The sequence below is a fragment of the Nipponia nippon genome, unplaced genomic scaffold (genome assembly GCF_047370975.1).
Source record: "Nipponia nippon isolate SJK-2023a ecotype South Korea unplaced genomic scaffold, ASM4737097v1 scaffold_3, whole genome shotgun sequence".
Lineage (NCBI taxonomy): Eukaryota > Metazoa > Chordata > Aves > Pelecaniformes > Threskiornithidae > Nipponia > Nipponia nippon.
In genome coordinates, this window is record NW_028262347.1 from 82,102,312 (window position 1) to 82,125,441 (window position 23,130).

At 42.5% G+C, this 23,130-nt stretch overlaps 1 protein-coding gene across 3 annotated transcripts in view; it reads left to right on the forward strand.

Moving 5' to 3' along the window:
* The window catches only part of VWF (von Willebrand factor), a 175,323-nt gene that overhangs the window by 44,887 nt on the left and 107,306 nt on the right, over positions 1-23,130 (forward strand). For all 3 annotated transcript variants that reach the window (XM_087766218.1, XM_087766219.1, XM_009475359.2), the window contains 8 exons: positions 5,093-5,309; positions 7,459-7,581; positions 10,157-10,268; positions 12,367-12,413; positions 16,743-16,879; positions 18,290-18,428; positions 19,041-19,141; positions 22,168-22,363. In XM_087766218.1, coding sequence (XP_087622344.1) covers positions 5,093-5,309; positions 7,459-7,581; positions 10,157-10,268; positions 12,367-12,413; positions 16,743-16,879; positions 18,290-18,428; positions 19,041-19,141; positions 22,168-22,363 — 1,072 coding nt within the window. The remainder of the gene's footprint in view (positions 1-5,092; positions 5,310-7,458; positions 7,582-10,156; positions 10,269-12,366; positions 12,414-16,742; positions 16,880-18,289; positions 18,429-19,040; positions 19,142-22,167; positions 22,364-23,130) is intronic.

The window sequence follows — 23,130 nt, forward strand, 5'->3', positions numbered from 1 at the left end:
TTAGATTTATACCAGAGTAACTGAGGCCAAAATTTAGCCTTTGGTTTCGTGCTGTACAAGTCCTGTAGACCTATACTTGTTAAATTAGGCTCAAATAAGTTCTCAAGAGTAGTAGCACTTCCTGGAACATATTTGCTCTACAGCTACTTCGAGTGCTGGTTTCCTGGTTTCCTAGCTTCCTGGAAAAAGCTAAGACTTGGACAAGCTTCTGACTATATTTTCCACTAAACTTTTGGATGGGGATGCTTGTGTTAGATGTGTTCTGAAATTCAGTGAAGCATGCTTGTGCCCCTTAGCACTACAGCTTCAGCCTCACAGCCTGCAAACTTGGCTGAGGAAATACAGCAGTGATTTCGGTTTGGAAATCTCCAGCCTATGCCTCTTGCTCGAGCTGAGCTGGTGTGCACGCGGTGTTTCTGTCGGGGTCGGGACTGATTGAACACCTAATGGTGCATGGTGCCGAGGGCATGACCAAAGCGTGAGCGATTTCAACCTGGCTGAGATGCCTTCTGAGGGACAGGACTGTGTTTTAAACCTGGTTACAGCTCTAGAGCAGGGCTAGTTCTTGCGACTGGTTGTTGCCACGGGAATGTTATATGTTATCTATTCAGGCAAGTTCAATGTTTAGAAAATGTCAACATTGCAGCTGAAGCCAGGGAGTGGCACGCAGGGCAAAATCTTGTCCGATGGGTAGACTGCAGCTAATGTGAGTTTTATACAGATCGCATTAAATATTGATGATTTATTGGATAAAGTTTGCTGTCGCGCAAACTGGATGAAATTATATTCTCTCTCATGTGAGTTCATGAGCTCACAGCTTTTAACAGTGGCTTAATTTATTCACTGTGCAAGAATAAACACAGTGCTATTAATAGAAGTCCAGTGAAATGAGTGCCTGCTGAAGAATGTAGGGCTTTTTAATAGTGTGCTTTGTTTGCTTGCTTCAGCTTCAGGAATGTAAATCTCCCCCATCTCCCAGCCTCCCTCCCTGCCAGGTGGTCAGCTGCTAGGTGAGGAAAACAACAGCTTTGGTTCAGTGCGCTCCTCCTACCCTTGTCCCCCTGCTTGGGGTAGATCTGTGGTTTTCTTTGCCCTCTTTGCCCCCCCACCCCTCCTTGGAGAGATGGCTTCTGACTTTTTTGCACAGTGCAGTGAAGCCAGAAAGCCCCGTTGCTCTTTTGTCTTCAAATCATTGAAAACATGGGCAATTCCATGTTCTTAATTAAGGAAGAGCTCTTGTCTTGATTAATGGCTCCATTAACCTCCAAGCTGAAGGTCTTGACCCAGCTCACACTCTTACTCTACCGTTGCTCCGGGCCTCTCCCTGCCCTCCACCTCCAAAACACATACGCACTTACGTGTGTTTGACTACTGCTCTGCCTGCAGATATGGTTTCTTCTCAGATACATGTATTCCCCTCCTAGGGCTGGAGGCAGCTTGGCATCTGCATGGTGGGGCTCCTGTTGGCTACCTTGTCTCGTGATTGGATGACATGGATGTACAATACTATAAAACATTTTAGGGATGAAAATGAGGCCCACTATATCTAAAATCTAATTTTTCTGCTCCTGAAATATACAGGTTAGCTGAATCAGCGTTCAAGTGAAGTGACTTCTGTCGGTTGTTATTATGTTGTCTCAAACATACAGCCAGCATTTGGTGTACTAAACACATTGGCTTTGGATGTTTTTTACTTGGAAAGATGGGAGGCTAAATCATCTATCTTTGAGTGAATCAAAAGATGATGTATTCTGAAAAACTATACCCAATTATGGCACCAAAATATACCGTTCCTGAATGATCTGGAGAACCACTTCTGTGTATCTATATACCATAGGGTTTAAATTCAAGGGAACGAGAGCGTGTCTCTGCTTTCTTCTGTTACTCTTTAGGTTATATCTCTTTAATGGCAATTGTTAAGCAACAGACAAATGCAGTTCATGCAGCAGCAGAAGGCAATGCCACAGAAATTGGAAGAATGTACAAAATTCCACCTACAGATCTGTGTGGTGGGACTGGGGCAGAAAGGTCAGCAAGTTTGCAGTCGCTAAGGGTTGCCAGTGCCAGGACACCGCCAACCCATTTAAAGAAACACTTAGAACTCATGCAGAAGTCAAGTGAAGGTCTTGAAACTTCTCCCCTGTATTTCAGATACTGCAGTCAGTTCTGCTAGTTTTAATCTTACAGCCACCTGTACTCTAAGCACTGTTTCAGCCTGAAGCTTCGCTCCCTGGTCTGTTGGTTTTAGATGTTTCTTTGTCTGTGTGGAGCTGCTTCCAGGACTGTTGCTCCCTGAGCAGGAACGCTACAGCAGTGGGTGAGACTGCCAGTATCTGGTGCTCACCACGTATGTGCATTGTCCCCTAAGCTAAAGAACAAGGACCTTTCTTAGTTCAGCCTGACTATTGAGTCTTAAAGAAAGAAAAGAGAGAAAATAAAAATAATTTGCAAAATGGTTTAAGTTGGAAAGGACCACTGGAAGCCATCTAGTCCAACCCTTTGCTTGCCACAGGGCCATCCTAGGTCAGGTTGCTCAGGTACTTGTCCACTCACATTTCGAATATCTCCAAGAGTGGTGGTTCCACAGCCTCTCTGAACACTTGTTCCAGTCTTTGACCACCCTTATGGTGAAATTTTGTGGTTTGTTTTGTACCTATTTTGATTTTCCTATATTGCAGCTTATGTCTGTTAATTTATCACAATAGTTAAGATATGTCTAAAAGATGCAAAAATTTCAGCTATAATTTCTTGCATAAAGTCACTGGAAAATATGAAGCAATTTGAATGGCAAGAAAACCTTTACACAGAGAAAATGAACTGTTTGTTGCTTTCTAACATATATCACTTTGTTTCTTGATAATCAGCTAGAGCTCAGTCATTATGTATGTTGTTATTGAACAAGACCAAGACCGAAGAACACTATAGGGAGAAAAAAAAAAAGGCTTTAATTTTATTTTTTTTGTGTGTGGAATCTCCTTTATTTTTAAAGTCACTTTCACATCTAACATTTACTGGTATGTAATAAGCATGGTCATAAAAGATTGTTTCTGCTAGTTTTACTGTTTAGTGGCGTACACAGAGTCTGAGTTCTATTGCAACATAACAATTAAGTTCTATTACCTTTTTAACAAGGCTATTACCTTATTAAGAAAATGTATTAACACAGCCCCTAAATGGGCTTACTGCATATACTGGTTTTCTGTTGCATTTGATAGTACCTGGATCAAGGCTTTGATCCAGGAGTTCTGCACTGCTCATCCTCTGAATGGCTCTGAGCTCACTTTCGGTTATATCAGTTTCATCTTGAAGTGCTGCTTTAATAGCTTTTTTTGGCTGCTTCTGTTGTTGTTACTTCCACCCTTAGGGTACTTTTTCACCTTTCTTGTACTTCTGTGTAGTCTTAGAGCAGCACCTACCACCATTTATGCAGTTCCTGCTCCCTTTCTTCTAGTCTTTTTTTTCCAGCTGGTTCAGCATGGTGGCTGCTATCTGGGCATCATAATTATTCCAGGCTGGAGCCCATTTTCTGGAGGGCAACAGTGTTGAGCTTCCTAATGGTGCTCAGTTAGCATTGCTTTAAGTTCCCTGAGGCCTTTCTCAGAAAGCTCAAAACCTCTTTGTGTATGCGGTCGTTCACTGAGCACTTTGCTAAACTCTGAATATATTCCCAGTGGGCCAGACATTTCTGTTTGGTTTGTTTTCATAAGCAAGAAGTTCTCTCTCAATTCAGACATGTACTAGCTTTAGCTGATCACCTGGACAGAACACCCTTTAGCAAAAAAAGTCTTTTCTACTCAGCTGTTTTCCTATAGAGGTATACAATCTGCCATTCAGAGGAGGCATCTAGACATCTGCTGAACTCTATGTTTTTGTTGTTTTCTCCCCATTTTTCATCTCCCCCAAAATGAAAACAAGACTGTCTCTCTCTTTCCAACTTGTATGTGCTGTCACCTCAGGTACTTGTTAAGATATTCAGGAGCAATGCATCATTACTGTGAACTACTCTGAAGAACATGCCCCCCCCCCCCCCCCCATGTATAATACCTGAAATATACAGCATGGTTACATCTGCTTATATAAAACGCTGACAAATAAGTAGAAGAAAGTTTTATGCTTCAACTGTTTGTGCTAGGGTTGTAGCAGAAAATTGTTTTTCCACTTACGTAAACTTGGTGTCATCCTTTCAGAAAGTTGCATTGAGGACCTCAGGCTTATTGAATTGTGACATAATGCATACGTAAGATAAAATCTATTTGGGAGCCTCTCTTGGAGAAAGCCATAAACTAAATTTTCCTTAGTTTTTTTTTTTTTCCACGTACAGCTAAGTTTCATCTTAGCTTGCTGCCGTCTGAAAGGAGAGGTCTTGGTACCCACCCCCCATCTCACTGTGCAGTCCTCTCCTTACAGTAGCTGTTGCCATGCTGATTTAACTCACGAGAAGAACAGAAGAAATTGCTTTTCTTCCCTGGGTTATTTTTCTGCCATTTATCTGAGTTAAATTGACCTGTCATGCATTGGACAAGCCATCAGGAGCGACAGGAACATGTGGCCAGAAGTGGGAAACAAATTTGATTCCTTGGATTCCAATCAGACTCAATCTTTCATTCTGAAACTTACTGTGCTCCCTCATTATCCAAAAGATGGTCTGGTCATTTTTCTTCCTAAGTACCTCAGTCGTAAGTTCTTCTCCCTTGCTGTGCATGTCTTCCTGGTAATCCAGACACTATCTGGTTTTCACTGGGTAGGAAGCAGTTCTTTGCTTCCCTCCGTTCACTAGCTGACTGATTGACTGATATGTTTCTGCGTGAAACATCCTTTATATGACACTCTATTTTATAATAATCAGTATATTAATGTACCTCTGTGTATATGTGGATATGGTGAATAAATGGAGGTAGCTCGCTGCTAGCTCTTGACTATGATGTTATTTAACTACATGGTGATGTTAAATAATAACCATGATGTTATTTAACAACAGTGGTGACAGTGTGTTTGGAAAAGCTGGGTTTTCTCCCTTCTTCCTGAGAGTATAGTAACTTATTTTGTCCCTTTTTCTCTGTTTTTCTACCTTTGCTCCTCACTTGTCATGCAGGGTGTCATGGAAACCTGCCAGCTGCTAAGAACATCTTTGACCTTCTCCAGGTGCCACCATCTAGTTGATCCAGAGCCATACATCAATCTCTGTGAAAGAGACATCTGCTCCTGTACCCAGGGCATGGACTGTCACTGCTTGGTGTTTCTTGATTATGCAAGAAGCTGCGCTCATGAAGGAGTGATTTTGGATGGGTGGCCTGAAGAGAGCTCATGCAGTAAGCCGACAGGATTGTTCCTAGCCTGCTTATCCCAAATGAGATCATGTCTGTCTTGCAGATTTATGTGCTGCAGCTAAAAGCAATTGGTGCTTTTTTAGGATGTTGATTCAGGCATGGCAGGTTAAAATCTGAAGTGCATGTCACTTCCATTTATCTCAAGTGCCTTTGCTCACTCCCCCTTTCAGCTCTCCATCACCCACCTTTTTCTAGAAGTTGTTGTCCCTAAGGCAGGATTGTTTGAACCATATATGAAGAAGATCCTGAGCTGTTACAGGTCCTACCATGGTATACAAAGTCAGCAGACACTTATTCAATACACAAAGATATAGACTAGGATGTTTAGGAGCTATTTCACGTAGGGTTCAGATGTGTGTGACGTTATCCAGTCTGTACTTGTAAGTCAGCATCCTCGTGAAAGGCTCTCCTTAACATTTTTTTCATAAAAACAATTATTTCATCCTTTATTTGCTTGAACCAATTACATTGAAATTGGGATGTTGCCTTTTTTAAGCTGAATTTGGTCTAGGTTAGAGATCCTGATTGCGTCTTGAAATGCTGCCTTTATTAGCCCAGATTTTTTTGAGGTCAGAGGTCCTGATTGCATCTCTGCTAATATTTTGCAACAAGGAAGTGCATAGATTGACTGGGATGGATTGCATTTATAGAGGAAAGGTCATGTTTGCACCCACCATTGGTATACACATATACCTCCACTGGAGAACCCCTGTTAAATACATAAGCACTTGAATAATATTTATGTGAATAAAATTTATATGAATTAAAAAATCAATCCTCTAATATCATGTTCTCAATGATTTTTCTCATGTTTTTACATTAAACAGGAAGGACAATTTTCTCAGGATGTTTATGTAAATTGATTTCATGGGGTAACTGACTGATTTGTACTGACACCACTTTCTTCTCTGGTAAAGATATTCTGCTATTGGCCACCACTGAAGAAAACTCTGCCTTCAGATATGGTTAGGGCAGGAGGATACTGCCAACCAGTTGTTCAAGTGACTGTACACCAGAGGAGAGTCTTATTTCTAGCAGTAATTTTTTACCTTTGCATTGGGTCATAGAAGGGATCTGATGAAAACTTGTCTCCTTGCTCAGGCTGCAAGCCAGAGAACCCATTTTTGCTAGGGCTGTCTATAAGTCTAAAGCCACAAGTGAAATGAACCCTTCTCTGTTCCCAGGTGTTTTAGAGCTCATTTCTAACCCTTGACTTCATAAACTACATTTTTTTTTTTCTGAGTCAGGAGAAAGAGAGGTGGCCTGCTGCCACATCAGGAGCTTAATTTTCCATCACCCTTCATCTGTGCCATGATGTTTTCTCAGGAGATGATGATGATGATGGTTGTGTGGGAGGCATGAAACGCTCTGCTGCATTGGAAGAGCTCTAGTGCTGGGCACGCTGTACTAGTGCGAGCTGGTGCCCAAGCCCTGAAGCCATGCAAGTCAAGACTGCTCCTTTATTACCTTTCCACCTCCTTCAATAGAGGATTTGCTGGGGAAGGGCAGGGTCTAATCTCTTCTTCCCACTCCATGCTCACGCAGTCTTGTGGGGTACATCTATGCATCAAAACGAAGGAATAACTATAGTGTGTACTTGCATAATGGCCAAGCCTAGATAATGATAGCAGTGAATGTACCACAGCATGGGTGTTATCCTGTGCTGGCTGTTCTCTGGAAGAAGAAGGATGGGATTTCAGAGTCTTAACTGTCTCCCAGTTCTCCCTGGAACCATGGAACAGTATAACATTACAAATGAGTGGAGTAACTGCATATCTTAAAGGTACAAAACATGCTGGTCTATCCAGATTACTTGGATATTATTACAAAACTTCTCCCTGTGTTTGATTGTTCTTAATGCTCTTGGTTTTAGTTATTAAGACTCAATTTATTAGGAAAGAAATTGGCTTTAGTCTCTGAGTATTTACTACACAACCTGATAGATGATGATATTGCAGCAAACTGAAAATCAAGTGTTTCTTAAATGTTCTGCTTCTGAAAAAGAAATCATTGATTGGAGAGGATATGACCTTTCTGGTGTCTCTGTTTTTCAGCCTTTGATAACTAAAGGATTTATTTATTTAAGAGTTATTGAGGAATTTGCATTTCTAATTTCTTTTAATTGTTTCAGGGCCAAGATGTCCAGTTGGCATGGAGTATAAGGAATGTGTATCCCCTTGTGCCAAAACCTGCCAGAGCCTGAATATCAATGAAGTGTGTCATGGACAATGTGTTGATGGCTGCAGCTGCCCTGGTAATTTATTTACTGGGTTATTTACAGAGAAATATTTGGCAGTGATGCTAGGTATTTTATTAGAAGAAGGAAAGCTGTGTCTTCCCTTAAATTTTCCTGAAATCAGAAACACTTCTCTTTTCTGGGACCATGCCCTAGAATAAACCAGTTTCTATAATGCCTGTATGCTCACTCCATGAAAGGGCCATTTTTCAGACCTAACTAAAAAGTAAATGTTTCTGTGAAAGTCAGCACCATCTAATACTCTAGGATTGCCTTTCTTTCTTGGTGAGGGACCACTTACCATTGACATATCTAGATTCCTTCTGAATTGCTTTTGGTTAGAAGCATCCAGTTAGAGGAAGAAAGAACTGACAATGTACTGAAGGAGTTTCTCTAAAGAAAAACAGTACGTGTAGAGCTCGCACTATAATTCCAAAGATCTTTGTGATTTTAGATGAACAATTTAACTTATTATTGAATTATTGAAACTTATTATTGAATTGAATTCATACAGGAGATTTGATTGGCTTAAAGGGGGCAGCCCAACCACCACAGTCTTCTTCCTCTGTCTGTTGTACAAGTGCAGGAGGAGAGTTTTATTCCTGGCTGCAAAGCTCCATATGCTCCCATTTCTAGCTGTTTGTTTGTTTGTTTTGTTTTGTTTTGTTTTTCTTTTTATTTGTTTGTTTTTAAGAGGACTATCTCTGCATCTCACCCTTCAAATCTGGACTTTGGGCGAATGCACAGATGTATTTACTGTTCCCCTGTACAAGATACCTAGCGTGATAGAGGTCTACTGAGAACATAATTTGGTTTCCAAAACCTTGTCATGTCAACCTTGTTTGAGGAGTCGTTATTGCATTCAGAGCTTAGTAGTTTCCCATTTAGCTGCCAGTCTCTTACTTACTGGAGGTTCAAAGCTGTCACTCTGCCCATGGAGGGTGACAGGTGATGTAACCAGACACAGGAGCTTATTTTGTTGTGAAGGATCTAGTTATTATTTGTGCAGTCCTGGGGGTTCTGGGAAAAGCTAAAGGAGATAAATCCACTGGCTGCACAAGGACTCTTGCTATATTCTTCCTTTGGTAGCTGCACTGGTCAGTTCAGCCCAGGAAAGGCCTAAGGGGACAGGAACTGAAGAGCAGAGAAACAGGAGCTCAACAGAAAGGGTACTGCATGAGGAACAAGTAAACAGGTAGAAGGAACCGCATGAAAAGAAATAACAGCAGTTCAAAACTTTTAGTGTTGTTTGGTGCACAGTCAATAGGGAAGAACTTTTGATTTAAGTTTCACAGAGAACCAGGAGGATCTGACAGATGAACAGAGGAATTTGGGATTTAGGATGAGAATTATACCTTCACTTAGCTTCCCTCCAGTGCTCCAAGAGTAAAAAGGATCTGTTCAATGAATGTGGCTTTTTTTTTTTTTTTTTTTTTTTTTTCTTAAAGGCACCAGGCAGTTACTTTAATTGCTGTAAAAGGAGTTACTATTGCCAGGAAAAAAGGTGGAGATTCTGTTCTTTCGTGCTCTCTGGAGAGCCACACCACTTTTAAATGCTCAGATCTTGTTTTGATATCTCTGACTGGAAGGATTTTCTTAACAGCAGAGTTCTTTCCAGGCAGCTCTATGGGAAGAATGGGAGAAAGGGGACTTACCTGTCTCTCACTGTCAGTGGTGACTGCTGCTGCCAGGGAAAAGGGCCAAAATCTCTGCAGGTGATTGGCACGAGTTTCTCAAAGAGGAGGGAAAGGGTTTTTCAGCAAACAAAATGTTTTGCTACAGCAACTCTTTTAAAAACAGAGGAATATCAACTATTTCTCAACATGGGGATCTAAGAGAAAGAAACTTGTCCTTTCTTCTATTGCTAGCTTATAGTGCAATCTTGGACAAGTCTTGTAACTCTTCTGTGCCTCTGTTTATCTTTGTAAGATAAAATACTCTATGTATAGAATAGGTAATTATAGTTGTGTAATAGGGAAACCTCAGCTGTTGGATGCAAGTTGGGAAGCTGGCCCTTTCACTTTTTGCTTCTGCAGAAGTCAAGAAAAGGAACCACAGTTCCACATGATAGTGTTTCTTTCTCTCAGACCCTGTCTGCTAGTCTTCTGTGGTGTCCAACTTTGTTTCTTCATTCCCTACTTTGTCTCCTCTTCTGTCTTCTTATGACAAATACAAAACCTGTCTGGACACCCTTTACTGCAGTCAGTGAAGTGCACATGTTTTTCCAGCAGTCAGTTTCTAGACCAGCTCTGATCAACCTTGATCGTGCTCCCCATGTTCGACTCATGTATGTTCCAATATGTGTGTTTTGGACTTGGGGACTCACTAAGTAAAGAGCTCTTCTGGGAGCACTAGAAATGCTCCATGCAGCACATCTGAGGGAGAGGCAGCAGTAGAAGGAAAGCAGACACCAGCTCCTGTGAGGCTTTTTGGCAAGCCTCGTTCTTTTTTATGCTGTCTGTGACTAACTATGGATAATAATGCATATGAAGTCTTGCCAAAGTATATGAAGAACTAGAAAATCTAATCGTAGTTATGTTTATGTCCCTGTGTGTGTGTGGTATGTGTATCTGCTGCTTCCTGATCTCTCCAGAGGGGAAGCTTCTTGATGGTGAACATTGCATTGAAACCTCCGACTGTTCCTGCATCCACTCTGGAAAACGTTATCCTCCTGGCTTCACCATCTCCCAGGACTGCAACTCATGGTAAACTCTGTGCTGCTCTGATGTGATTGCTGTTGGTCTAGATAAGTACTGCACACTGGTTAGTGACTGTTTCAGATGATCTTTCTAGAAATCTCTCCCCCTACTTTTTAAAAATTTCCTTTCATTAGCAAAGGACCTGCTCTCTTACTGGAAATGCCAGCCCCTTCCAAGAAGTGAGCTGTTCACAAAGACAAAATCAGCTCTGCTTTTAAAGGGATATTTGATCTGATAGAACAATGTGAGGGTCATATTCCTTCCAACACTAGAGAACTACCTGTTTCCTGTGGATAAGACAGACTGGCAGGTTCCCATGTCTGGTTAGTGTCAGCGGTGGTGTCTTTGTTTTGACTTCCTACGTTTATTTAACCTCTAAACCCCATTTCTTTCTTAGAGGAGTTATCTCAGGCACGTCCTTAGAATTTCTCACAAAGCTAATTAATCTTCCCAGCTTCATGGCTCACGATTTTTCTTGCACTCATGAATGCCAGCCTGAAGGGGAAGGCTAGCTGTCTGAAGAAAGGAAGAGGAATGAGTAATGTATTCCTGATCTAATTTTGTATAAGTGTGAACATATTTGTGGAAGGAGTTCAGACAACTCTGTGCCCAGATGTTTCCAATTAGAGTACAGGAGAAGGACCAGTGAAGGCAGAAGAAAGACAGTCTATGCATTGTCACTGTTAATCAGAAGTTTTTCATTGCCTGCACCATGTGTCACAGAATATGAACCATAACCATGACATTAGCATTTTGTCTTTTTCCCTGGAGCTGTCTGTAGCTTTGAGCTTGGCCACAATGTTAAGCCCTAGTGCTCTTGGGAGATCAGTGTTGCCTGATAGACTGTATTGTTAGAAAATTGTTCCTGTTATTCAGATTTGATACTGCTATGGAGAATGTCATTCGATCAGCTCTGCATTTACCATCCTCAATAAACTGACTCCCCACAAAGAGTTTTCAAGGGCTGTGATAATTAAAGGAATAAGAAGAATCTAGCAGCTCTTGAAACTTAATTGATTTTTGGAGATTCTAGGATTGTCTGGCATGGTGTCCCACAGACCCAAGAATGACAGTCATCTCAATCACTATCAGTGCATGTTACTGGTTACTATTGGTGCCTATCATCCAAAGACATTAGAGCAGAGACAATCCACCTCCTTGCAGCTTGCACAGAAAGGGAAACTAAGCAAGAGGAGCTTGAGTCGGCAGTGTGTTCTCAGAGTGATGAAGGTCTGCTTTAGCAGAAGTCTAGCTGGCCAGTGAAGGAAAAGGATTATTGCTCTCCTGTGATGAGCTCGTGAAGCTGTGACTGGAGTAGTGTGGCCAGTGCTGGGCCCCCACTGCAAGAGAAGATTATGGACTGGAGAGAGTCTTGTAGAGAACACTGAAGATGATCACAGCAGGGGAGTTTATGATGTGAGGAGAAGCAAAGGGAAATATAGATTTGTTTAAATGCTAATGGGGGAACTTTCACTGCCTAGATGGGGGTTGTAAAGAAGATGGGGCCAAACTCTTCTCAGAGGCAAATAGCGAAAGAGCATGAAGCAATGGACACAAGTTGCAGCAGGGGAAATTCTGTTTAGACACAAGAAAATATTTTTCCCCCAAAACGGTGCAGCACTGGGACAGCTGCCTAGAGAGGCTGTGGGACCTCATCCTGGAGATTTCTAAACTCAAATGGACAAGGTCCTCAGCCACCTGATCTAGCTTTGAAGTTCCCATCTTTGAGTTGAGGGTTTTTCTGGAGGTCCCTTCAAACTTTTTTCCCTATGATTCTGTCATATTAATACCTTGAGAACTGCATTTAAAACATCAGTGGAATGTAGTTGAAAACTCTATAATAAACACAGAGTTTGGCAGGGGAAAAGAGTAGTTCTTGAGTTTTGCAACCATTCTAGCTTATATTACCAGCAGTTGCTGTGGAATGATGGTAAGAAGGGACGGATACATTAAGAAATGAGGTTATGGGAGATGGAAAGGATGTTGGACACTGGTCTGATTTCCCTGAAACAGAGACCCATGTTTCTATTACTTGGGAAAAAAGTTACAACAGAAGATTTGAATTCAGGTACTCTTGCCTAACTTGTCATGATATGTTTCCTAGCATTTGTCGACGTGGCACCTGGATCTGCAGCAATGGGGAATGCCCAGGTATGTTTGCTCTACTCTTTTCGGGTTTTGACAAGTAAGCCTTGCCTACTTCCCTCCCACTTACATCCTACTTATGTTATTTCCACACAAAAAGTGAATCTGTCTTTGTTCTTACTTACTTGCTTCAGTGCAATCCAGATGGGATCATAATTCTAAGTTCTTCTCGTGAGACAAGCCAGACATTGTGCTCTGTGGTTTATGCGTAGCAATGAAAAATCTTGTTTCATGAGAAGAATGGCTCCTGTTTTGCTTACTTAGTTTACCAAGATATAAGGGTCTGTATGTTCAGAGGATTGGCTTTTGGGTAGAGGAACACTGCTGGGTTTCTTTGACCAGGTACCATTCCTTACTTGATTGTCTGAATCAGCATACTTTTGTTGATGGGACAACTTGAAGTACTGGGAGTAGATTGGATCAGTCGTAATACCTCATGGGTTTGGGCCCTAACAGTCATGTTACAGGTGAACGAGCTACAGCCCTGGGGAGAAGGTGGCCGCCCTGCCTTCCATGGGTGGTGGCAGACTGGAGAGGCAGCTCTGCAGGTGTTCTTGCTCCCCTTCCTTCTACTCTGACTCCCAAACTCACTGGTACTGGTGGCTGCTGTCCCAGCTTTTTGCCTACATGGGGAATGTGACTTTTCATGCTGTCCATTGGCCAGCAGAGTGCCACCTTCCTTATTTCCTCCTGCTAGTTCTGTGGCCCATCTCCTGTCTCAGTTCCTGCATTATGTTCAGCCATGGAAAGGCCTGCTTCACCCGAAACAGCATTTGACTCTGCTTGCATTGTGCGTAGAAGTCTGCAGGGAGACAGCACGGCTCTTTATCTTGTTTGTTCTTGCTTTTGGGAACTGAGAGTGGAAGGGATGAGAAGGAGACTGGGGGGTTATGGCAGGACAGAAAAAGAGAGAGCAGGTTTTTTGGGCTTGGTGTTTTTGTTTTGGTTTGTTTTTTTGAGATGAGACTGTGCAATCCTTACAAATTAGGAGAATTACATCAGTCTTAAAATGGCTATCAAAAAGTCTGTCTTTCTATTAACATTAAGCTTGCCTGACCCGTCAGTGCTCCATTTCCTCCTGCTTTAAAGTGAAAGAACACTTGCCCCAAAGTCTCAGCAGTTAAAAAAAAAAAAAAAAAAGGAGGCAGGGGGGTATGCAAATGTTCAAAATAGAAATGACATTTTTAGTGAGCTGTGCCAAACAGGACTGTGAGAAGCCCTGTGTTTGAGGTGTTCGCTAGAGATCTCTGCAAGTGCAGGGAATCTCACTGTCTAAAACACAGAATCAAGGACACGGCCCCAGCTGATTTGTTATGTCTTTTAGCTAATGGGCAGCAACATGTTTACAAACAAGAAACAGGTCTCTTTCTAACTTCAGTTTTTACCTAGGTTATAGCTCGTAATGTCCTTGCTTTCTGGGCTACTATGAATACTATGTGGGCCAAATTTTTATCCTCAACTCCAGCCATGTTTTCTTCATAGTGATTATAGAAATGAAGATAAGCCTGGTATTGAGACTTGCAAACATATGTTGATATACAGCTTTGTGCAAGAGGGAATATAACATTGCTGTCTTTTTCTGAGTTGGGAAGCTGTGCCGAATGAGCAGAAGTCAAAAAGAAAGCCAGCTTATTTTTGTACCTTCTGGCAATATATCCAAGTCACTTTTCAGCTAGGCTTGTGCAAGACAGAAGGTTGTTTAAGTGCAGCTGTTGTACATGTACCTGCTAACATCTACAAACTGTACTGAGCAGCAAAGCCTCCCAAAGTAGCAGTCCTTGATAGGAACACTAGCCAAGTTTATGTTACCTGTCCTGTTTTGTCCCTATTTGAAAAAATATTGCAGCATATTTTTATTGCTGGTTGGTTATTTTTGCAACAAATACTTCTACAATCATGTGTCACAGAAAGTTTATGTACTTAGACTCACATAAGCTCAAGGTAGTTCCATTATTTTTTTTACCAACCTGTTTGTCAGGAAAGGTTTCTTTTATATTGTGGGAATGAATTGCCTAGCTGTAAGTTTGGCGATAAAGCTGGGTGCCCAGCTGGAGGTTGTGCTTCAGAAGGCAGTGCTGTGTCAGCCAACTAGCAATAGCTGGCTAGCACTAGCAAGAAGCTCTCAAGCTGATATCATGATTAAATTAATTATGAAGGCAGTAGGTTTCAGGAAATCTCATGGGATGCATTATACCAAATGGAATAGATGGAGGGACCCATAAGAAGACACTTTGTCGCAGGAAAGAAATTTCCCTTCCAGGAGCAATGCCAAAGGGCTGGGACTTGTATTGGGTAGCAGTCCCTAGCTCTCCATGCTGCAAACCTGTCCTCTTGGTTCCTAGTTGCAGAGAACGCCCTGGAAATGAAACTGTGCATAATATAGTGGATTATGTGTAGTTTTCTTTAAATCTGTTCTCCACATCTGATAGCCAGTTAATTGACTCTGAAGTTCAGTAGAATAACACTTGTTTTACCTTTGTCCAAGTTGAATTGAACAGAAAGTAGGATTTCCAGGGTGAGCTAGTAAATACTAAACTACCTTACTCTCCAGGGGATGACAAACATCCAGTGAGTGCTGGACTTTTCTTAGAGGTGTGCAAGGCTGAGAATCCTCAGGACCTGTGAGGTGGTGCTTCAGCACAGGCTGGTTTAAGACGCCTAACACTGAATAATATGTTGCAGAGGGAAATTTCAACTTCATGTTCATTAGACAGATCTTATGTGGGACTCAAAGGCAGTGAAGAGAGAATAACTCATGGTGTTCACCTGCCAGCTTGTAACATTTAACCTTTCTCCATCCTTTGTCAGTGGATTGCCAATGTAGGCCCAGCACCTGAATTTTGTTCTAGATAAGGAGGTCTCTGCCCACCTTGTTTGTCGTGGGACCGTCTCTAAGTGTAATAGTCTTCTCGTATGAAAGAATTTCTTTGCAAGCTCTGTGGAGTTGGAGGCTCCCTATGTGTTTGCAGAGGCCCTAGCGTAACAGGGTAATACATCCCAGTTGTGGCATTTGACTACTGCCTTCCTGGAAGTGAAAAGCCACAACTTACCAAAACATTTTAAGATGTTGATATGTTTAAATAGCCTCTTTTTGTAGTAGAAGGATGGGCAAGCCAGACTTTCACGTTATTCTGTAAGGACTTTAGATGTAGCTATTGTAACTATAGAATTATTTTTAACTTTATGGTAGTTAATTAAGATAATGGTTCAGAGTAAAGTCCAGCATAAATTCTGCCCTTGGAAGAACTCCAACAGTGATTATTTTCCAGCTCTTTGTTCTGATAAGGTATTTTTACTTTAATGTTAGAATAACTTATTGATATTCAAGGCAGCCCAACAAAGGAATCAATACTTTGGGGGGCTGTGTTCAAGGAGGCCATTGTGATGAAGGCTTTCAGACATTGTTGCCTTCATAAAACCATACTGCAATGCTCTAAAAACACCAGTAGAGAGACAAAGAGGGGGCTCACAATCTGCCAAGACACAACTGTGAAACAGACTGAGAATGAGGCACCTCTGCAGAACAAGAGCAGAGCAGCAGCAAGAGTCCAACAAGTCTTGTTGCAAATTTTGATTTTCAACTCTGTAAAAACATCTGCATTCTGCAGCCGGCTCTACGGATGCAGATGTGCCCCACTGGGCTAAGTAAAAGTGAGTTTAAACTGTGTTATGGCAAGATGTTGCAAGCTCCTGCACAGGGGTAAAGAGGCAACATGTCCCAGTGTATGGAGTGTGTCACTAATGCTGGGTAATCCTGAGTGTTTTTCCCAGCTCTGCCAGTCTCAGGCATTAGTACTTCCACTCTCCATGCCTCAGTTTCCCCATTGTATAATGAGGAAAGCTTAGTTCCTATATAAAAGAGAGCGGAGGTTGCTGTTTAAAATTGATTAGGGCCACCAGCACCCATCACTTCAGTACTAGGTACAACGTAGCCTGTGGAGAGCTTGAGTGAATGTCCAGGGCCATTGAGGTATATACTACAGAAGAATCAAATCCACTTCAGTGCAGAGAGCTGAGCTGTTTGCTGATGTCCTCATGACCCTCCATTTGAAACATTATATAGGCTTTCCTGTAGGCATGAATTTCAGCTCTTGACTGTGATTTATACCATATTCCCCAGGTTTTGTCAGCGCCTGTGTTACTACTGGTAATGAGTTACAGGAATAAACAGTGAGATAAGCATCTCACCGGTGCTTTCTGGTCTGCAGGGAACTTGGGCCTTGTGCAACCTGTTCTACTGGGCTGCTCGTCCCCCTCAGTGGTTTGCGGGGGGGATGGGAAGTATTTTGTTTGTGACTGGCACTGGGGTGATTAATGGCTTTCTGCGTTTTTTAGGAGAATGCTCTGTCACTGGCCAATCCCATTTCAAAAGCTTTGACAACAAATATTTCACCTTCAGCGGGATTTGTCAGTACTTACTTGCCAAGGACTGCATGGAAAATTCCTTTTCTGTGATCATCGAGACCGTGCAGGTAACAGCAGCCTTGGCTGGTGCCTGTGCGCCTCTGCGCATGCTCTTGAGAGAGCGGGAAGGGCTACTGGAGTATGATATGAATTGCAGATGACAGGCCAACAAAAGTAACTTTCCTATGAAATAATTAGTTTAAATAACAGACGCAATCTTTCTCCTTAGTGTTTTGCTTCTCCTCGCAGCCATTCCCAGGAGCCTACCTGGAGACTGAGATTCGTAATGAGATTTGGAGAACGAGCCCTCACCGCCTCTTTGCCAGCTGAACAAACAAATGCAGATGAGGGTGCCCCCCTTGTAAAGCACCCTGAAGGCCCATGCCTCGCTAATGCCCAGGAAAAGACATTTCCTCAGACACCAAGTAGGGTGCACTGGCAGAGTAGTACCTTGGGTTGCTTTCCATTAAGTCATATTGGCTGGTGATTTCTGTTGCTCGCTAGCCGATCAGCAGCTCCTGGCTTTCTTTGCCCTCTCCCCTGACGGACGTGAGAGAGGCAGCTGGAGGTCAGGGAGCGGAGGCAGCTGGAGAGAGGCAGGGAAGGGAGCCAGGCCAGCGCGGGGAGGGAAGGAGACCCTGGAGGGGGTGTCACAGGGAGGTTAACCCGGTTATGAAATTCATCGACCAGTTGCGCATGGGAATAGGTGAACTAACCTGGAGACTGAAAAAGGTACTGAATCAAGCAGAGGGAAAAAAAGGGGATGGGGACAGAGGAACTAAAGTCAGGGAGAGGTATGACGGAGTCAGGAGCCTGACAGGAGTGAAGAGGAGTATCAGCCTGCCTTGCAGGACATGAGCAACAGAGAAGTCACAGGCTTTGGAGAAATGGGGTGTGACAGTTGTGAGCATCATCTACGTCTGTATCCTGCATTAGAAAGCTCTGATAACGCAGCTCTGAGGTCATCTGTGCTTGGGAACTTGCAGAATGGGTTACTACTGAAACTTCCCTTTCGAAACAAGGGAGGAGACCTGTGGGCCGGCAATGCCTGTTCGCCATCTGCGTAACCCACAGCCGGGGAAAATAAATAGCACAAGAGTCTCGGGCAGTGCAAAGCGTGCAGCTGTTTCCCAGCCTGACCGGCTGTGCGGGACAGCGTGCCCTGCCTGCCCCTGCTGCAGCTGGAGGGGCTGGATGCCAGCCACTGGCACAGGCCGCTCCTGGGGGTCCGGTGTAATGCCTGCAGATTGCTTTCCAGGCTCTGAGACAAAGGATAGCTCCCTGGTGCGTGATTAACGGGGTAATGGAAGAAAGGCTGCCAGCCTGGTGTTTGCAGGATGCACAAACTAGATCCATAAAACCATCGAGACACTTAACACCTCCCAAATTAGATGCTGAAATGCCTTTCAGGGGCCTGGGGCTAAGTCACCTATAAAGTGAAAGCTTGAGGTTTGAGGCAAATTTTCCTTTCTCTATAGTGTGCAGATGATCCTGATGCTGTGTGCACTCGCTCAGCTTCTGTCCGAATCCAGGATATGGACAACAGCCTCATTAAAATGAAACATGGAGGAGGAATTTCACTGAATGGACAAGACATACAGATCCCTTTGGTACAAGGTGTGTTTGTATGGTCTAACTCTGGCCAGCCACTGAAGGGGTTCTACTTACTAGTGTTTTCTGGCACGCCTTAGCCCAGTTCAATCAAAAAGTATTTTCAATACTAAATTCTCCGTTGCAGCCTCTTCTAGAAGTTCTGTCACTCCAGCGTCTCTCCATGCAGCTGACACATCTTGGCTCAGCTCCTCTAAAATCAGGAGAACTAAGTTGGTCTGGATTTGAAAGATGTGATCTTGAAAACCACTGTTGGTCTATGCTTATTATTATTATTATTATTATTATTATTATTATTATTTATTATTTTATCCAGAAGCTTGATGTCCTTCCAGTTACCTTGAAAAACATCACAGTTAATGCCTGAGGTTTTGCAGAATGCACATATCCTCTTCTAGGGCTCCTGAGTTCCTTAAAGCAGAGCCTGCAGAGAAGCTCATGCAGCTATAAACTGCTGAGCAGGCACAAAGCTTGGGAAGTGTGAAGTCGGCATTGCTGGCACCCCCTGCCCTGTGGCACCCACTCTGTTGGCCTGTTCAGCACGACACAGCAGTCCCAGGCAATGATACACTGCATCCTGGCTTGACTGACTGACTGACACTTTGTGGTTGTTTTAAGGTGCCCTCCGTATCCAGCGCATGGTGAGGACTTCAGTTCGCCTTACCTATGGGGAAGATGTGCAGATTGACTGGGACGGTCATGGTGAACTCCTAGTAAAGGTATTCTTTCTTTCTGTCTCTTTTATTTCTGCCTTTTTGCCCCCCCCCCTTGTCCCACCCAAACATGTACAAAGATATTCTTGTCTGAAGCGAGAAATTGCTGTGTGTTGCATGTTAGAAATTCCATTCTTTTTTGCTACCCCCAGAGCGATATACAGGTCCTTTTGTATTCCAGAAAAAAACATTTTCATCCTACAGCAGCTTGGTAGCTTTTTTCTTCTCTCTCTTTTTGTGCAATGACAGCTTTTATTAACCATGAATAGTTTTGTGTTTTGTTCAGCAGATACCCTCCAAACTGGATTTTTACTTTCATTTGCTTTGACTGTCCTGTCTATAGCAATGGGTTCGTATGACTTAAAATAAGGAAAGAGTATGATTCCAGGGACACAGTTACTCATAATTTCCAGGAAAAATCAATTAACTCATACGAGATATGTTGCATGCTCCTTCTACTATGAGGAATATTTAAAGTCACCCTTGATTAGGGTTTGTCTGTGCTGCAGACCACAACAGAGTGTAGAAATACCCAAACCAGGTTTAAAAGAAATGAGCTGTAAGGAAAGCAGTCTAGCTGCCACAACAGAAAGCTTCACATAAACCACTTTTTTTTTGTTTTTGTTTTTTGTTTTTTTTTTGTGCATGTATTGTAAGCTGCAGAATGAGTTGCAGCACAGAAAAGCCTGTGAGGGAAGGGGAGCAGATTATTTGCTGTGGAATAGTCTCTTGATAGCTGATAAACCATCACAGTTTCTCCAGTTAAGCCATCTGTCTCCCTCTTTGCTCGTACAAGAGGCTGTTCTCATTCGATCAGTAGGTCTCAGGGACTGCAAGTGTTGTCCCTGGGGGTCTATTCACTTCGTCAGGGGCGTGAGGTGCCTGTAGCGTTGCTTCCTGCTGTGATGACCTGCAGGCTATGGGCACTAACTCAGGGCGATGTGCTCCCGCGTGACACTGGGTGGCTGTGGACCTGCGTGCTCCTGCCATGTTTGCATGGACAGGTGCTTAACCACAGCCCTGCTGCCTTTGAGCCCCACTTGTAACAGGGGCTCTGCAGCTGGGCTCTCTGTGTGGGGTAAGTTTGCTCACTGAGAAGAGTTTTGCCAAGAGAGACAGTTTTCCTGGGGCTGCTGTTTCTACCAAGCAGTAAGTGCTGCCGCCTCTGAACCATGGCATTGCTTTTGCACTCTCCTCGCCTGCCCCAAAATCTGGCTTAAATGTCACATCTGGCACAGCATAAGGGTTCATGAAAGCTAGTTCAGAAGTGAGTACAAGAGTTGAAAAGACAGCAGAGATGAAGGTCAAGAATAACTTCAGAAAGCATCTGTGATTTTGTTGTTGTTGTTTTTTCAATCTAGCCTGTATCTCTGTGCTCCAAGGGTCCTAGAAGTTGTTTCTGGGCTGAGAATAATTCAATTCAGTCCCTTGGCACATCTCGGAAGTTTTGGCTTTCCTCAGTATTCGAAGTATTTTTCTGCCTGGTCAGAGACTCGTATAGCCTGGCAAATTCTTTCTTACAGTTAAAACAAATCTAATTTTCTGCTCCAGATCCTCTACCCATAAAAGTGGTGGAAGTTTCTCCAATCATCTGCATTTACTCAGTTCTGCTCTGAGCGCCTTCCCTTGCTGGGTATCTAAAGCATCTTTTTAATTGCTTTTGGGGAGTTAATTTATGCAGGATTTGTAGACTGACCTGTTGCCAAGTATTTCTGACAATTGGGGGAAGTGATACCATTCCATTACCTTGGCCAGACTTCTGGTAAAAATTCTTTGTGTGTTCCTCAAGAAGGCTCCCCTTTCTGTGACCACTTGATATTTGTGATTTGAGCTTCCACTCGAAAATAAGTCAGAATGTGGATTTGTATGAGTCATTGTCCATCTGCAGAGTATGTGAAAAAGTAGCTTCCTTGGCAATTGGATTAATAAGGATACGTATCCTCTAATAATTCATGGTTGTTCCTTTCGATGTTCCCATATTTACTCTCTGACCACTGTGTTCAAAGGGAGGGTAGTATCAGGTTATGTTTTGGAGAATGTTTTTATTTTGAATTATACAGAAAACCAGTTTTCTTCAAAAATGTGTTTTTCTAGCTTTCTTGGTGCTGTTTCACTGGTTACTCCTGCCAGCCTGGCTAAAGTAGCACTCTAGTAAATGCATACAGAGAGCAGCATTAAAGCACTGAGTCAGCTCCTGAGAACAGTTGGTAGTACTTGTGATGTCTCAGATCTTTAATTCTAATAGAAACTGACAGTTCCTACTAGAATAAAAGATATTGGTGCCTTTGTTTTGCAAATGCTGCTTAGGAGATTTCCCCCTGTTTACCTCTAACTTTAGAGTGCCATTTCAGATGTCCCTTGATTTGCAGTAAGAATAAGGCAGGGTGAAAAGTACATCTGCTACGTGGGTTGTTTGCAATGCTGCTTTTAGTGCATCATAAGTTTCTCTAGGCAGGAGGAAGCTCTAATGAGGTAATGTAGCTTTAGGGGTAGCAGTCTCTTCCTTATTTTGTTAATGGTCCTTAATGGTGAGGGAAGCAACTCTTCCAACATTGTCTCTGTTTTGTGACAAAACAATCTCTTTAAATTTTCTTGTCTTCAAATTTTCTTTTAAAATGTGAAATGGTTTCAGATGCCGCATCTTTTCCCAAATTATGAAATATAATCAGCTCACTAAAAAATGCAACTCCCACTGTTGCCCTGTTCATTTATATGAATGAAGGGGAAAAATAGGTAAAGACTAAACTGGAGTCCTGATCAAGGCATGAATGTAAGCCATTTTTCTTCTAGTCATCTTCAGTTACCATCTGCAATTATCACTGTATTGTGCAAAAATTGTCCTGCTGCTACTACTAATAGCATTTTTGTTAGAAGTTTGAAAATGTAGTACAATGAAATTGTCTGTAGTATTTTATTGTGTATTTGAGAATTTCCTTGACTGTTAAATTGTGCATGGTTCATTCCTTAGAAAATCTTGTTATACAGTGGTGACCTATTCTGAAGGATAACCAGACTAATGTTGTGTTCCTTAGCTGTCTCCAGTCTATTCCGAAAGGATGTGCGGGCTATGTGGCAATTACAATGGTAACCAAGGGGATGATTTTCTTACACCTTCTGGCATGGTGGAAACTCTCCTGGAAGATTTTGGAAATTCCTGGAAGCTCAACGCAGACTGCCAAGACTTGTCAAAACAAGACAGTGACCCTTGCAATCTCAATCCTCGCTTAGGTACTGAACTCCATCCAAAATTAACATGTGCAGAAAACTCTGCTCTTCCATTTTACATAACAACAAAAAATAAAAATAAACAAAAGAAAAATAAAGAGAAGAAGCTAGTGTTGCTTACATTATCAGCGGGGTGGCTGTAATCTCTGGTTAAAAAAAACAAAACAAAACAAAACAAAAAACTCCAAACAAAAAACAAACCCAAAAAAACCCAAAACCAACAAAAAAATCCCCAACCAAACAGAGACACACTGATTGATGCAGGCTTCCTAAGGAAAATGTAATGTTTTATGAAAATTGAAAACAAAAATCAGTAATGTGGGATCATGCTGCTGTTCAGTTTGGACCACAGTCAGAGTTAGACCACCACAGCCCCAGCACAAACTTGTGCCACTGAAACTACTCTTACAAGTGACAGCAATACTATGTTTATCCTCTGGGTGGACAAAACACCTGTTGTCTTACTCCCTTCTGTCCTTACACCTTATACACTTTTCCTGATCCCTTGTCTCCCTTCTTTTATTGCATCCCAACAGACAGCCTTCCTCTTTCCTTCCATACTGCTTGGCTGTCCTGGTTGGACATGGGGAGAAATTCTCAGAGCAATTTTCTTGTCCCAGGTGTTACAGCAAGCTCTGATTTCTGTGGAGGAGCAAGCACACAAAATTTTATGGCCATAGATCAGAGCAGGCACTGTAGATTTGTGAGTGTAGTGCAGCCTAGAAGGTTTAATTTTGCAAATATAAAAAGCAGCAGAAAACAGAGGCCCT